The 15,278-nt window shown below is 34.8% G+C and overlaps 1 protein-coding gene across 1 annotated transcript in view; it reads left to right on the forward strand.

Annotated features, from left to right (window-relative positions):
- The window catches only part of LOC108742655 (LIM domain-binding protein 2), a 61,281-nt gene that overhangs the window by 41,508 nt on the left and 4,495 nt on the right, over nt 1-15,278 (forward strand). The window contains exons 3-4 of the mRNA XM_018477930.2: nt 14,959-15,052; nt 15,141-15,243. Of these exons, the coding sequence (XP_018333432.1) occupies nt 14,959-15,052; nt 15,141-15,243 (197 nt within the window). The remainder of the gene's footprint in view (nt 1-14,958; nt 15,053-15,140; nt 15,244-15,278) is intronic.

Here is a 15,278-nt window from a genome sequence, read left to right on the forward strand (position 1 = left end):
ATCTTTCTTTTATATTTATATGGGGTCGCCAGGAAACTCGCAATCATAAATGGGGTCGTGAACGAAAAAAGTTTAAGAAGCCCTGCTCTATATAATTCGATACAATCAATTAAAAAATCCCTTTCCTTGTCTTTTACCGAATTATTCATTAGTCATTTTGATGCGCGATTCCATACTACACGTGACGGAACTCTTCGCAACCGCTCCAAACAGTGAACTGAAAAATATTGCGCCATACTAACCCTAAACAGTGCAAGGAAAACATATTGCGCAATAAAATTTAAGCTAGATCAAACTTCTGTTCAATCATTGCGCAATTTTTCAACATTATCCCTACACCGCTAATAATATTGTGCAATATTATTGTAGATGTATGGGCCGCCTTACAATATATTCTATGTTTTGTATTAATTGTATACTGTTTTCAAATTTTATATTAACTTCTATTTACAAGTCATTAGTTTACAATAATTGGTTCCCCTTGACACCATGAGTCTATGAAGAGTTATGCAATAAAATGAATAGAATACACCGAATGGTCCTGGTGTCCCTCTGTAAAATTATTAAGATACTAATTTAATTAACCCGTCCAAATGTGGACGTATGATATCGTTGTCAGTTGCTTATGGGAATCTCCCACAACATAACCTAACCAAAGCCCTTAGCGCATAGCAGTACTTCACATGTGCTAATCAGAAAAACCTTTCCTACCATAAGTGTATAGCATACCATAAACCAACTCAATTATCATCTCTCATCACTATGACCTAACTTAACACCTACTGGGAAAACCCAATTGGGGTTAAATCAGGCGATAGCGAAGGTCATGTATTACCAAAGCGAGCATCAACTTCACGAAGTTGGTCCCAGCTCTTACAATTGTGGGAAGCGGCTTCGTCCTACTGAAACCACGTCCGTAACCCTGTAGCAGCATGCTCTTGAAGTCTAAGTATTAAATAACTGGATATCATTTGTCGATATGCGTCAACAGTAACTGCTGTTGTTGCACCTCTCGAATTTAAAAAAAAATACTGCCCGATTATTGGCTGACGGAGCACACCACACTGTCACTCTTGGGCTATGCAGTGGTGTTTGATGTTTTTGCCTGGAATTGATAGGTGACGAGAAGCGACAATTCTGTTTAGTTATTCGCATATCAATTCAAATGAAAATGTGCTTCATCACTCCAAAATCTCTCAATAACAGTCTGACAAAAGCTTATTCGTAAATTGTGGTCATTTTCCGTTATTATCTGCACTATCTAGCTTTTATAGGGATGAAATTTGAGATCGTGCTTCAAAATTGCCACGAACGCTAGCTGCATCTTCATTTATTGTTTCTTCAGTTCTCGATGTTCTGCTCGGGCTCGGACGTGGCGGATTTGTGAAGGAACCTGTAGCGCTTGAAACTTCTGGACCTATTTACGAATCAAAATTTCACTTACAATTAGTACATCTCGTAAACGTTTGTTGTTGTAGTGCATGGGAAGAAAACTGCCGCCGAGCCATAACGTACGATTCTCCTCCCTTGAAAGCGTAAGCGCGATGGGCACCTGACCAATTCGACATTATTGGCAAATACGCATAAAGGATGAACATACTGCACCCCTTCCACTGTACTCAATCTAAAGTCTTTCAAATATTCAACTTTAAAATTCTAACTCTGCCGTGAGACCCTCTGTATAATATATGCATTTTATATTTCAGAAAACATAGAAAGTTCAATATTTCTTTAAAAAAAGGATTTTGGGCGCTTTATTTGCTAATTTTAGTTGGAAAAATAAAGAACATGAGTTAGTTATTCGGTTACGCCCCCCCCCCCCAACAGAATACTTCGCTAGAGGCTTGTATACTGTAGTTAGGGTTGCCACCTTTTCAGACTTTACATAAAGTATTTTTCGGCTAAAAGGTTAAAAAAAAAGTACTCAGCATAAAAATAAAGTATTTTATTTATTTTTTTTCTAAAAACATATTTTTTGTTACATCTAGCAGTCAGTAACAAATTGGTGTTGCTCTTAAATACATTAATAGCCTCTAAACGTGGCAAACAAAGATTTAAGTAAACTAAAAGTTCATTTTTAATTAGTTTTAATGAAGCTTTATTCATATCGTCCCACCACTTTGCGTTTATAACAGAGAGTACTCTTTCTGTAAATGCTGAAGTGGAAGGAACGGACAGCAAAAGTGACACTACTTTCAACAAATTTGGGAAATCAGGTTGTTTCGTAAATATGGCTTGCCATTTTTTGTGCATTATTATTGATGTAAAAATACTCTGAATTTAGAATAATCGCTTACAAAATTACGATGTTTACTTAAGGCCTTAAATAAAATATTTTTGCGTACTTTATGCGTCTTGTAAAGTATAACGTACGCACAGTCGAAATAGAGTACAATACTTTATAATAAAGTACGGGTGGCAACCCTAACTATAGTACTGGTTATAATTTTTATTCTATGACCGCTGGAGGGGCGCCGATGAGGCATTTGTCTAGGGTGCTCTAACGTTTAATCCACCTGCATAGTACCTACTCAGAACACTACACACATGTTAATCAAGGAGACCTTTTCTCCCATAACCTAATCATAACTCCAGACAAGTCAATTCGGGAGGCTGCATCGTTTTAAGCGTAATCAAGTAGGCTGAACGTAAGTCGTAACTAATTTTATATGTTGCATAACATGATATCATAGGACGTGACGTATACGTCGTCATTGAATAATTATTATTGGTTCACATACAATATATCGATAACGTTACTGTGGGCACCTATTTTCAATATACTCTAAAGCTTCAGTAAATTCTCCGCAACCAGATCACCTCTAATAACACCTCTCCACTGAATAAAATTTATTATTTCTTGTTTCCTAGCTTCTTTACAGTACATGATCCGTCGTTTTATTCTCCCAATAACATCCTACACACCCACTCAACGCACCCCTTCCTTTTTCCCCGACTCCGCTTGGCAGAATATTATAATTGATCAATATTCACGTGCCGCTATTTTATTTTCAGTCTTAGCTTGACTTTTTGAAGGTTTTAAATGCTCGTCATCATCATCATAAAGGTCGTCAGTCCTAAGACTGATTGGACATGCATTTCCACTCCTTCCTATCATGAGCTAATCTTCGCATTTCCCTAAAAGTAGAACATCCCCATATCCTTAACTATTTGCGAACACTAATCTAATCTAGATTTACCTCAACTCCTCTTAACTCCTGTTCCTGTCTCTAATATGTCTCTGACTAGACGTTTATGCCTGACAAGGTGTTCTACCAACCTATCTCTCCTATTTTTTATTGACTTCCATAAAGTCCTCTGTTCTTCTATTCTTTCTACTACCTCTTCATTTCTAACCTCTGTCCATGGTGACCTAATCATTCGCCAATAACACCACATTTCGAACGCTTCCAACCTTTTGTTTTTTGCCTCCACACCGTCCATATTTCGCATCCGTACAACGCCAGCGCCCCTCTCCAAACATACACCTTTAACAATCTTTTTCGAATTTTTAAATTAATCGTTCGCGAGCATAGAAATGACTTTTTTATCGAAGGCAACTCGACCCTATGCTATCCTCTGCTTTATATCCCTACTACTCCTTCCATCCTGACTTATTTGACGACTTCATAGATACCTAAAATTAGCCACTTCTTCCATTCTTTCATCTCCTATCTTTACATTCGCTTTTTCCTTAGTTTTTCTTCCCTTGCATCCCAAGTTTTTTTGTTTTACTTTTATTTATTTTCATACAATACTCTTATCAATAGCGCTTCCATTTTATTTAAAGCTATCTCTAACTGCTCCTTGCTAGATGCTAATACTGCTGCATCATCTGCAAATCTAAGCATACTAATCTTTTGCTAATGCTCGCCAAACAGAAATTAATTCTATTAGGTACAGACAAACGACTTGTACGTATCTACGTAACATGAGAATGGTGATTATTAAAAACATGCATAAAATGAGAAACGAGCTGTCGTATTTGTTTCGTTTCTCGTACAACGTTGTAGTTCGAATACAATTAAAAAAAAAAATGGGGTGGTACCTATTTCGAACGTTGGTTGCGTATCGATTTTCTTCGTTACTCGTGGAAAGCAGGGTCTTTGTTGAGTCGATTTTCCACAACGACAATGCGATGCTCTTCCCCGAGCAGCCGAGAGAGATCCAAAGGGAAAATCTTTCGCGAACAGCGCGGAGCTCCGAGTTAACCATTTTTTTTTCTCGTTTCTGATAGTAATTACAAGGAGTCGTCATGGAAACCGTAATTCGGATCTCAACAACGGTACCGTCGGAGAAAAGTCAAGGGGGTGAGGGAAAATGTGAAAAACGGAAAACTTTCCGTGGAAAATGTTACCATTTTTAATTTTTTTTCCCTTCAAAATGTAAAAGTAGGTACTGTAGTGCTGGCAGATTGATCGAAATTCAAATAAAGCAGTGAATAAATCTCTAGATATGAGAACAAATGGTTTGTTCTTTTTGTTCAATCTATGTACAAAAGTATAAATATTACAATTTCAGATAATATATTATGGATTTGTAATGTCTATTTATTCAAAATTGATTTTTGAAACTTTTGATTATGGTTTAATCAAATCAGATCTGTCGGTCTGTTTGTTTGAGATGATTTAACCTGATTATTATTGTTTGTTTTAATGGAAGACACAGAAATTTTGTATTTGAAGGATCGTCCAACCTGCCATTACCTATTTTATTATTTTAGAGTGTTACTGATTTGAATTCCCAACTTCTTCAACTTAAATTAGACGGCTAGGTGGTCATATTAAATAAAAACTGTACAGAAATATTTGATATTCTTTCCTTCGATTCAGTGATTCGTTTCTTCAGTTTTTTGCACTTTGCATAAAATCACCTGTTGCGTTACGGTCATAAAATATTATAGAACAACTTCTTATTTGTGACGAAGTGTATGTACATGAGTCTTATGTTGTTTATGCTATGTTTTGTTTGAAATTATAATTCTAAGCGTTGTTCTGAAATCTTCTCTCCCTCGAAATGGCTGTCTGTAATGGTAAATGGACGGATCATCCGAAAGATGGACGGACTTTGTTTTCTTGATGGAATTAAGTAAAAGATTCGTCTTATGACATGAATTGGTATGTTGGTACAGAATTAGTTTATCTCCAGGGGCACTTTTATTTTTTTATATTTATAGTAAATCCTACCATTTTCTCATTTTTCTCTAGAACTTCTGTTTCGCCTTTTATTACACCAAATTGATTCGACATTTTACATTGTAAAATTACAAATACGATTTTATGTAGTTCGTAGATATCTTGAAAAGCATAGTAACAATCAAAATATGATGTTTGAGGACACATTAATGTAATGTATAAAAATATAGTAGTTTTCGTAAGATTTTCGGTATTGTCGCAAAAATACATGACTCAAATCATAAACATACTATCTTTATTGAAATCGGATGAAAAAACGTCGGAAGTTATCCGCGAAATGTGTTTAAAACTCTTGTCAGCAGTGGTGGCAAAGGGGGGGGGGCCCAGCGGCCAAAGAGTTACAGGATGTTCAAATTCAAAATTCTGATCACTTTTTTCGATATTCAGGGCAATAACCCACCGCGAGTACGTTTCTTTCGGCCAGACAATAATCGGGCATCAGTTTTACGTTGGTGTCCTGAAGTGGTCGCGGAGACGCATTTTCTGCGTAAGAACTTTACATGCTGAGAAAAGCTAGGTTCTTCATCCCGTCAACGCGTTCACGCATTTTTTGTGGATTGTCCTCGAGCTTTTGGGCAAAAAAGATATCTGTACATTGCCGCATCCCCTCTACAGACCGAATTTAACACTTAATACCAAATTTAATATCTAACTAAACGAAAAATGAAATTCCACCTCAAGGGTACTTATCATGACGGCGTAGAATAGATCAAGAAAGCTGTGACGGCAGTTCTGAATACCATAACTTCAAAAAGCTACGAAGGGTGTTTGTAGGGGTGGGAAAGGCTATCATTCTTTGTAAATGCTGATTAGAAATTGTAATTGTTTATTTAAAAGTGAATTATTATTGAAAACTGAAAATTCAAGTCTAAAAAATTTTTACAATGCACACATTGCCTAACGGAATTGGGAGAGGGACTGGCCGTTATGGTCCTGTTACGTAAAGGGAAGGGGGAGTCAAAAATTGATGAATTTTGCGTTTATGTAATTTATCGATAGTCTCGACCAATCATTTCAAACGTTCTATGCGGCTAAATGTTGAAGCAATGGATTAAAAAAATAACGATTTATCAGCCAGTTTTCGCATGAAATATGTTTAGCAACTCTTAATTTCGAAAGGCAGACTTTCTTATCGTTCAAAAACAAACGCGGCAAGTAATTATTTATTTTCTCCGGACTATTAGCTCTAGGTACAGGGAGCAATGGTAAACCAAAAAGTGTTTCTTCCGCGTTTACAACAAACAACTTTCTAATGTTAGCGACGGTCTGTTTTTGTCATAATAGAAATGACTCGGCAAAAGGAAACGAACTGAAATGATGTTGTTTTTACACGAATTTAACGCGTAATTAGCGGAAATAGTGCATTGATACTGTTATTTTTTGTTTAACTGTAATACTATCGTCGTAGAAGCCAAATAACAGTTTACCTAAAAGTACTACAACACTTCATTATTTATATGAAAAGATGGTTGAAGATATTTGTAAGAATTATATATATTACATGTAGAATATCCCAATGTTATACAGTGTAAACTCTTTATAACGTCACTCGATTTAACGACAAACTCCTTAAAACGTCGAAATTGCTTGACTTTGGTTGGTTTACATTGTTTTCTATGCAATATTACCCTCTGTATAGCGTCACGCTCACTCTATTTAACAACAACAATGCGGCATTATAAATCATTAAGCAGTACTTTCTAAGTTGCCGAAATAGATATGAACTGCAGCTGTGTACGTTGTTGAAGAAGACGATCCTGTTCCTCCACCAAGCATCAAACAAGCACTTGATGCAGCGAAACTATTAAAAAAATACTTCTTATATAATTGATGAAATTGATCCAGCAGTATCTCAAGATATGAGTAAGATACGTAACAAAATACAATTAAAATATTGGAGCAGCAAAAAACATCAGACGAAGATAACAGGCTATACGCAATGTATGAGTAATAATGTTCGTGTGCAAAATGTGCAGTATATTGGTAAATGCATATTATTATAGAATAGTAAAATAATATCTTCTATTTCTCTCCATTTAACGACCACTCTTTATAACGCCGAAAAATGTTCAGTCCCTTAAGTGTCGTTATATAGAGTTTACACTGTATACTTAACTTGCCATTTGTGTATATTATTTCATCAAGGGACAGAAATATGCTGACTTATGTACTGTCTAAAGCAAAAACTTCGTTTTAGAGTTTAGCAGAGTTTCATAAAATGTCCGGACTTTTCATGAAACTGCCAATTACACTAGAAGACCGGTAAGGAACGGCGTTGAAAACAAATATATTAGATATGCTCTAAAAAAGAACACATTGACATAGGTCTTTTGAATAAAAGTGTAGTTATAAATAAACGTACAGGCGTTTTTGATCTCTGAAACTGATAAAGAATAATCGATCGACCTTTTTCTTATTAGATTTGCGAATGGCCTTCCACCTTTTACTATCAATCGCTCTAATCGTAAATGTAAACATTTGAAGATGTAATTTTATCTTTTTATCCTTGGGTTAGCGACAGTATCACTTGGGGTAGGGATGTTTTGTTTTTTTCGGCAGAAATACTATACTACGTGCATGTATCTACATTTACCTGCCATTTTTAATAATGAAATCAAGCACGGTCGCGGTTAGGGCATCCACTTCGACATACCTATAGCGTAGCAGGCAACAGACTGTGGATGATTGATTACCAAGTTCTGGGATCCCATTTATTACGAGGCAATATCCGCGAAAATAATTTAGGTGGGCCGAATTACGCGTGAAACAAAAAAGCATCTCGTACTCTCACGGGTGACGTTCTCTTATTTTTCCTTCGATGTCACCTCATCCGATTGCTTTGTTACTAATTAAGTTATCGAATATTTCAACAAAAGAAAAGAAGGTAAATAAAACCGAACTTGAGACATCTAAAGTGGAAAGTCAAAATATGTCAAATAATAATTATTTTTGAAGTGAAACTTCTTTACGCACGGTAGGGTAAGCTCGTTTCATGCGAGTTGCTATGTAACGAAATCATGCAACGCATTTCCTCCGCTGTCTTTCCCTATGTATGCTTAGATCATTAAAAGTACGCAACGGATTTTAATGCGGTTTTTTTAATAGATAGAGTAATTCAAGAGGAAGGTTTATATGTATAATACATGCATAATATAGTAGAGAAACACTGATAATTTTAGAGATTTGTAATGTGATGTCGTAAATAAACACATTTTTTTGCCCTTACATTGCAAACGCTGGCCGAACCCTACAAGATAGATCAAAATAATATACTACAGTAATGTACACCTTAAAAAGGTCTACAAAAAAGTGCGTGATAGTATATGTCTATCTCTTAGGGATAACCCACAATATCCATTTTTTATCCTTTACGTTTTATGAGAAATAATGGCATATTTACGAAGCGATTTTTAAGCAATACAGCATTAATCCAGGTCCAGAGAAATATCCTAGACTAAGGGTTAAGAAAAAGGGGATTTCCATTGAATTTATAATATAATTTAGTTTTGTGCCAAATGAATTATTGTTGTTTAAAGATTACTTACATTTTGAAAATTTCCTTAAATACTTGTGAGTAAGTAAAGAAAAGAAAAAAAGGTTTTCCTTTTCTGCGCCAGATGATTTTTTTGTTGGGGGATATACCTAACCTAATAAAGAAATCTCAGTAAAAAAGACAATTTTTTGCTAGTTAGCTCCTAAAACCGCTATAACGTAGTTGAAAAGAATCGGAATAACTCTTAGGGGAGAGAGGGAGTTTATGTTACTCATTTTAACATTACTAAATTTTAATTATCGTTTTCGCTGTTTATTTAGAACTTCAATTAAGATTGCATAGATTGTCCCGTTATAAATAAAAAAAAAGGACTGACTGAACGATGATCCCACTTTTTTAGTTTCAATTCTTGGTACAGTGCATACAGGCAAATAAGCGAACAGAAGAGATGTATAGGTCAGATCAGTACAAAAGAACGCTGGTAACTGTTCGTGGTATTGTGTAACGGTAATTCTTTGTGATCGGTGATGCTGTCAGTAATTCGGACATTAAGTAGGTCTACTCGGAGATATGCCCACGGAGATTCACACCGGTGATTTATTTCTTCTAAACTTGAATTTTAACGATACGCGTCTGCTGCTTTATACATAATATGAATTATACACACCCAAAGACTGCCTGCCATCATAAACATTACTTTGTATCTATTTTCGATAGATAAAAAAGTGCCACTACTAATAGTAATAGATGCGTAATGAATAGAAATCTCATCAATTTATTTAGCAAAATAAGTTATATCGAAGTTCATCAAATATCGTTATGTAGATTTGTAGGTAGATAGTTTTCTTTAAAAGTGTCAGGAAGACACACTGCAGAAGAGTTTGAAGTCAGAAACGGATTTTTAGAATGAAAAGTTATTAATGAAAAATCCATAGAGGCAGTGTATCGCCATCTACCAATGTTTGCTGCAAACTAGTATTTCAAAAAGTTTGACAAGGGCCTTACGCAGGTGTCTACCTAACAAACTGACTATGAATCTACTACGCAGCGTGTCAGTTACGGATCAAGAATTGAATGTTCTTTATAAACTTGGTTTACGTTCCGATCACATTCTGATACAAGCTATGTCTTAAATGATTTTAAGGAACAGCTACGGTTGCGTTCGGTAATTTTAGATTTTAAAATGTTTTGAATCTTACTTACATACTGACTTCGAATTTGTAAAAAGGGTGACAGAATTTCAGGGTGTAAGACAAAGGAACAGCAGTAACTTGAAATCAGTATCAATATTCATACATATGTATATCATCCTTTGGGACTTCACATAGAAAGTCAGTAAAGGTCACAGATTTTTCCTGAATGCCCTACATTTTTACAGAGTTCGAGAATGATTTAGAATTTTGTAGAAGGTTCCGGAATGTTCCAAATGACAACTAAGTTTTCGTAAATGTTGTTTATCCGTATCCCACAGCCTTATGAGGCATATGTGGTATATAGCTTTCCTCCACCGTCAAGAAGGTTTTGGTTTTGTCGAGGGTTAGGTATCAAAGATATGGAGGTTAAAAAACTATCACCCCAAAGGACTCCGTATACGTACAATCACTAAAAAGGTGTTAATTAAGTTCCGACGTCTGGTCACGACATTACAGAATATCACAGATTTTTTCCTGAATGGCCTTTATCTACAGGGTTTGAAAACTTTTTTTTTGGAATTTTTAAGAAGGTTCGAAAAGGTTCTCAAATGATAACTATATTTTCCTATGCGAAGTGAGGGTATTGTAAATAAAAATGTTTGTAACAAAACGTAAATAGGAATACAGCATATTATAAGAGCGATTCGAAAAATCTGGTTCCGGATGTGTCGATTCTTGTTGCCAATGCCCTTGTCACAATTTTTAGTTTTTCCTGGAACGCACCGAACTCTCCCAGGCATATACATACATGTGTCCATAGTTTCCGTATTAAATTCGCAGCGTTGGTGCACCCGCAAGCTTTAACGCGCGCGCGACAATAATAAAACACTGCCGCACGTGGCTTGCCGCTTTTTCCCCTCGCGTTGTTGGTGGCCGCGCAGAGGCGCGTTATCACACGCGCGCGCACGCGCAGCTGCCAGGTCTCCTGCGGGACCGGGCATACTACGCACATTGCGGCGCCGCCGCGGAGCCGATTCCCGATCATCTATTGGCCGTCGGGAGCGTGTGCCGAGATGTGGCCGTGGTAAAGCCGCCGCGATTTGTCGCGGCATACGCGGCCACAGTCGCACGGCGTAGACGTAAACGCGAACATGTTAATACGATACCGTATTTTAATTTAAAAAGTTGCGACTTCGTCGTGTAATTCACGTGCGCCGTAAATCACAACCATACCATTTTGAAAATATATAAATGGTACAAATGCACGTTTCGAGTTTGCGGTGTATTGGATAATACCGGAATTATTGGATAAACATCACATTGTGACAAACGACAGTACGTTTTATTTATAGGAGGAAAAAGTGCGTGGAAAATTTGAATATTAACAACACATAGTAAAGTATCTTTTTCAATTAAACAGTTAAAACTGTACGTAATTATTACTTTTCAAAGAATTTCCTTACTTTTATTCAAGTTTTAAAACTTTTTATCGCGATTGTACCTACCTAATTGTTTAAATTACTTTGTTTTGTATTTTTACCTAGTTTTTAAAATTTTTATCAATGACACTCATTTAATTTTGCGTAAATGTTCTTTATGGTATCAATTCTTTCATAAACATTTTAAGTGCAGAAACTTGTATAGATGTTTTTTAGCCAAAGACGTGTTTCTGATTTCTGACGGTGGTCAACCGAGTTAGTAGATCAAGAAATTTTATATGTGTATACAGGGTGTTGTCAGTGCTATAGTGCATGAATTATTTATCTTTTAAATATAAATTGGCCATGTACCTATTATAGGTACACGAAACGCAGGATGACAAAAGTTGAGTTAATAATACAATAGTACAGTGTAAACTCTTAAGCAAAATCAGAATACATTTCGAATCATTTTTCATAAGAAAATGTCATTGTCTATTACGATATTTACGGTAACAGTGACGCCATCACCGACGTCCGTGACAACCGGCGACGCTTGGGGTCGTCACGAAACGCGTTTGGTTAAAAGGTAGAAAAGGAAAGAAAAAAAGACGACGTAGTAACGCGTAAACAATAACAAAGTTAAACAATAATCTATGCCTGTGCGCGTATGTTCTCCGAGCATTACGACTTGTAGTGGATCAAGACACCTGGGGGGAGGCTCGGACTCCCACCACCATCCGCCCCACATGGGTCCGCACTCGATGTGTCCTGTTGTTCCGCCCAGGGCCGGAAATGACCCCCTATATTTTCCCCCATTTGGAAACCCTTACTTTAGGTAATCATCCTAATTTTTTTTAAGTCGACATTTCTAGATTATTAATGAAAATAGTTTTACTCGATCATACCTTGTATTTTTTAATAATTAATAATTCTAAATAAATATGAAATATGCATGTTTTACTTTATTTAATTTTTGAATATGAATATATACGAAAAACGTAATATCTGACTTGGACGCTGAAGAATCAAAAGTGAAAATTTTTTATAAATTAAAAAAATTACCTGCTTTTGTTTTTTAGTTTTAGAGGCTTATGATGTCTTTTATAGGTACCTATTATACGCTAGTTTGATTTTGTTTTTGCCATAACACCTGCCTTACACAGAATGTAAACATGGAAGCTAACTTTAAGTGGCAGAATGAAAATCAGATAAAAATACAAATACTATGTTTGTACTATACGATAAGTATAATCTAGCAAATATTGATTGTGTGAACTAATCAAGTGTTCACAAAGTATGTATTTGATAGACACCACATTACAATCTTCTGTTCGGAAATTTCGAGAATTTTGTAATCTAAAATTTTTGTTTCAATTTTGAATTTTGAAACTAACCGGGAATCATTTTTGATTTTCATTCGCTTATAGATAATTAAAAACAATTCATATAATTGTTGTGAAATGGAGCTAGTTAAAAGTTCTGTCACGTACTTTTTCAAGATCAGTATAATAATCAATAATCCTTTCAGTAAAATATGTTAATTAGTAAAAAATTACTGACATTATGAAGGATTACTTTTTCTGATAACTTTTCTATTTTATATTTTATTAGCTACGAGTATAATTCGATTAACTATTTCAATATAATGTATAGATTATATTGAAGTGAAAAATTTTAATGGCATTGTATATATTTTTTTGATATTTAATAACTACTAAGAATTTCGTATCGTCGTAATAGTATACGACTTTTGGTAGTCTATAATATTTATCTTGAGTCAGTTACAATTGTCGCGTTACGCCCTGTATACTATGTATAACGACTTAAATTCGAAGAGGCAATCAATCTGTCGGCTAAGTCTTGTTAACGACATAAGTTTACAGTGAAGATAAGATCCGATCTACATCCCCTATTATGTTTTTCACGCACGAGCGAACTGAATCACTTGTTGAACGACACACACGTGACACCGTCACTGACGACAATTTATTCCCCTTTTGCGAAACTTCAATATCCCTTTCAGCCCAATTTTCTTCCTCTTTACTGTTAATTTAAGAACGTTTGTAAGTTTATTACAGACATTTGCTTCCGATCTGTACAAAAAAAAGAACTCTTACAGCATTAGGTAGAGGTAGTTCAGAATATCATGAACCTTGGCCTTGAGTTGTACAGTAACAAAACTACTGCCGTTCATTTCTACTACTTAAAAGCATTAGTTGTTAGTGTTTACAATTTTTCTGGAGCTAGTTTCTTAGTTGTACACAGTATTTACATGGTTAACATCCAAGTTAACGTTTTCGTAATGTACAATATGGCCTCCCTCTTACAAATGTGAAAGCCCATGCGATTTTGAACTAGCTATACGAATGCGTCTTTGACAATAATAAACCATACTGATCTATAATTATTTTCAGAAATTAGCATTCAAAATATTAATGTAAGCAAAAAGAGTGAAAATTAAATCAACTATTATTTAAAAAAAATATGTATTTTAATTTAAATATCGTTTTGTTTTTCGCATAGCCCATGACAACTGAAAAGTATTTTTTTCCATCCTTTCTGAAAGCAGTGTGGAGTTACGTTACCCTGATTTTAATTTTTATATTTTGTCCATTGTTAGTTTTTACAACCCATTGTGAATATCGTTTTTACAGTCAAAGAGACCAATCACAAATTAAACGATTGTAAAATAAACTAAATGATTATATCGATGCATTTTACTTTAAGAAATGTGGGTATTATTACTGTACATTCCCGATTTCATTTTAAGCTACAGAGGTGATTTAATAAATAACTTTTATAGATAGATGAACATTGTAATTGCAGGATTTAACTACATATACATTATTTTTGTTTGATGAATTTAACATATCTATTTTTACACACTTTTTTGCGACCGTTTAATAAATATTCATTTCTGTTAATTTTCCGACCTAATACTAATATAAAGAAATAGAGTTTAAGTTTGAATGTAGGAGGAAATCTCCGAAACCACTCATCAGATTTTAAAATGATTTTCACTAATACTTAAAATTGGCCTTCAGGGTGGCTATAGGGGGTATATTATCCCATTAAAATATAAGGGCTTTTCGTACTGGCCAATTTTGTTTCGTAGATCGATGAAAAACGTTCATGGGCGAAGGTAGTTAGAATGTATTTTGCATGTGAAAGTTAAACGTTTTAACGTTTTTCTTTCTGGAAAATTCTGAATTCGAACAGTAGTTTTTGTTTACTTTTTTATACATAGGTATAACTTAAGTTCTAGGAAGTTATGAAGTTCAGAAGCAATTAAAAAATACTTTTGAATTTTTAGGTAATTTATTTTCTATTTTAAAACGTTCGCATATTTTATTTTATAACAAGAACTATTAAGTTGCGAGGTCACAGATTTTTTCACTTAAACGACATAAAATAATTAATAAAAAATTAAAGGCAGGGTAAGAAATGCTGTTTTAAATAATAATGTTTATTGCAATTTAATTTTGCTTGTAGCAATGCGTATTTTTAGGTATTATGGGACGATTTCCAATCAGGCTATACAGATTAAGTTTAAAGAAAAGAAACATACTTTGATTTGTAGTTCACATAAATAGCATAGGCAATAATTTTCTGTCGATATCGTTTTGAAAAAGTAAATCAATAAATTGCAAATGTATTTTTGAAGGTACTTTTTGATTTTTGTTTTTGCATTATAAAATGCATTCTTTTCTTTCCAGGTCTCTACCAGTACCCAGGCGCCACACGCCGTACTTTGGTCAACCTGATTATCGAGTTTATGAATTAAACAAAAGACTTCAGCAAAGGACAGAAGTAAGTAAATGTCAATTCAAAGAAAAAAATACTTTCAACTTCTGTGTTAACTGTGAAGAATAATGATTCTATTACGCGTTTTTTGCAGGAAAGTGATAATTTATGGTGGGACGCATTTGCAACGGAATTTTTTGAGGACGACGCATCATTAACGTTAGCTTTTTGTTTAGAAGACGGGCCAAAACGATACAGTAAGTTTTCTTATCAGGTACTATCCGTCATTTTA

The sequence above is a fragment of the Agrilus planipennis genome, unplaced genomic scaffold, assembly GCF_000699045.2.
Source record: "Agrilus planipennis isolate EAB-ADULT unplaced genomic scaffold, Apla_2.0 scaffold173, whole genome shotgun sequence".
Classification (NCBI taxonomy): domain Eukaryota; kingdom Metazoa; phylum Arthropoda; class Insecta; order Coleoptera; family Buprestidae; genus Agrilus; species Agrilus planipennis.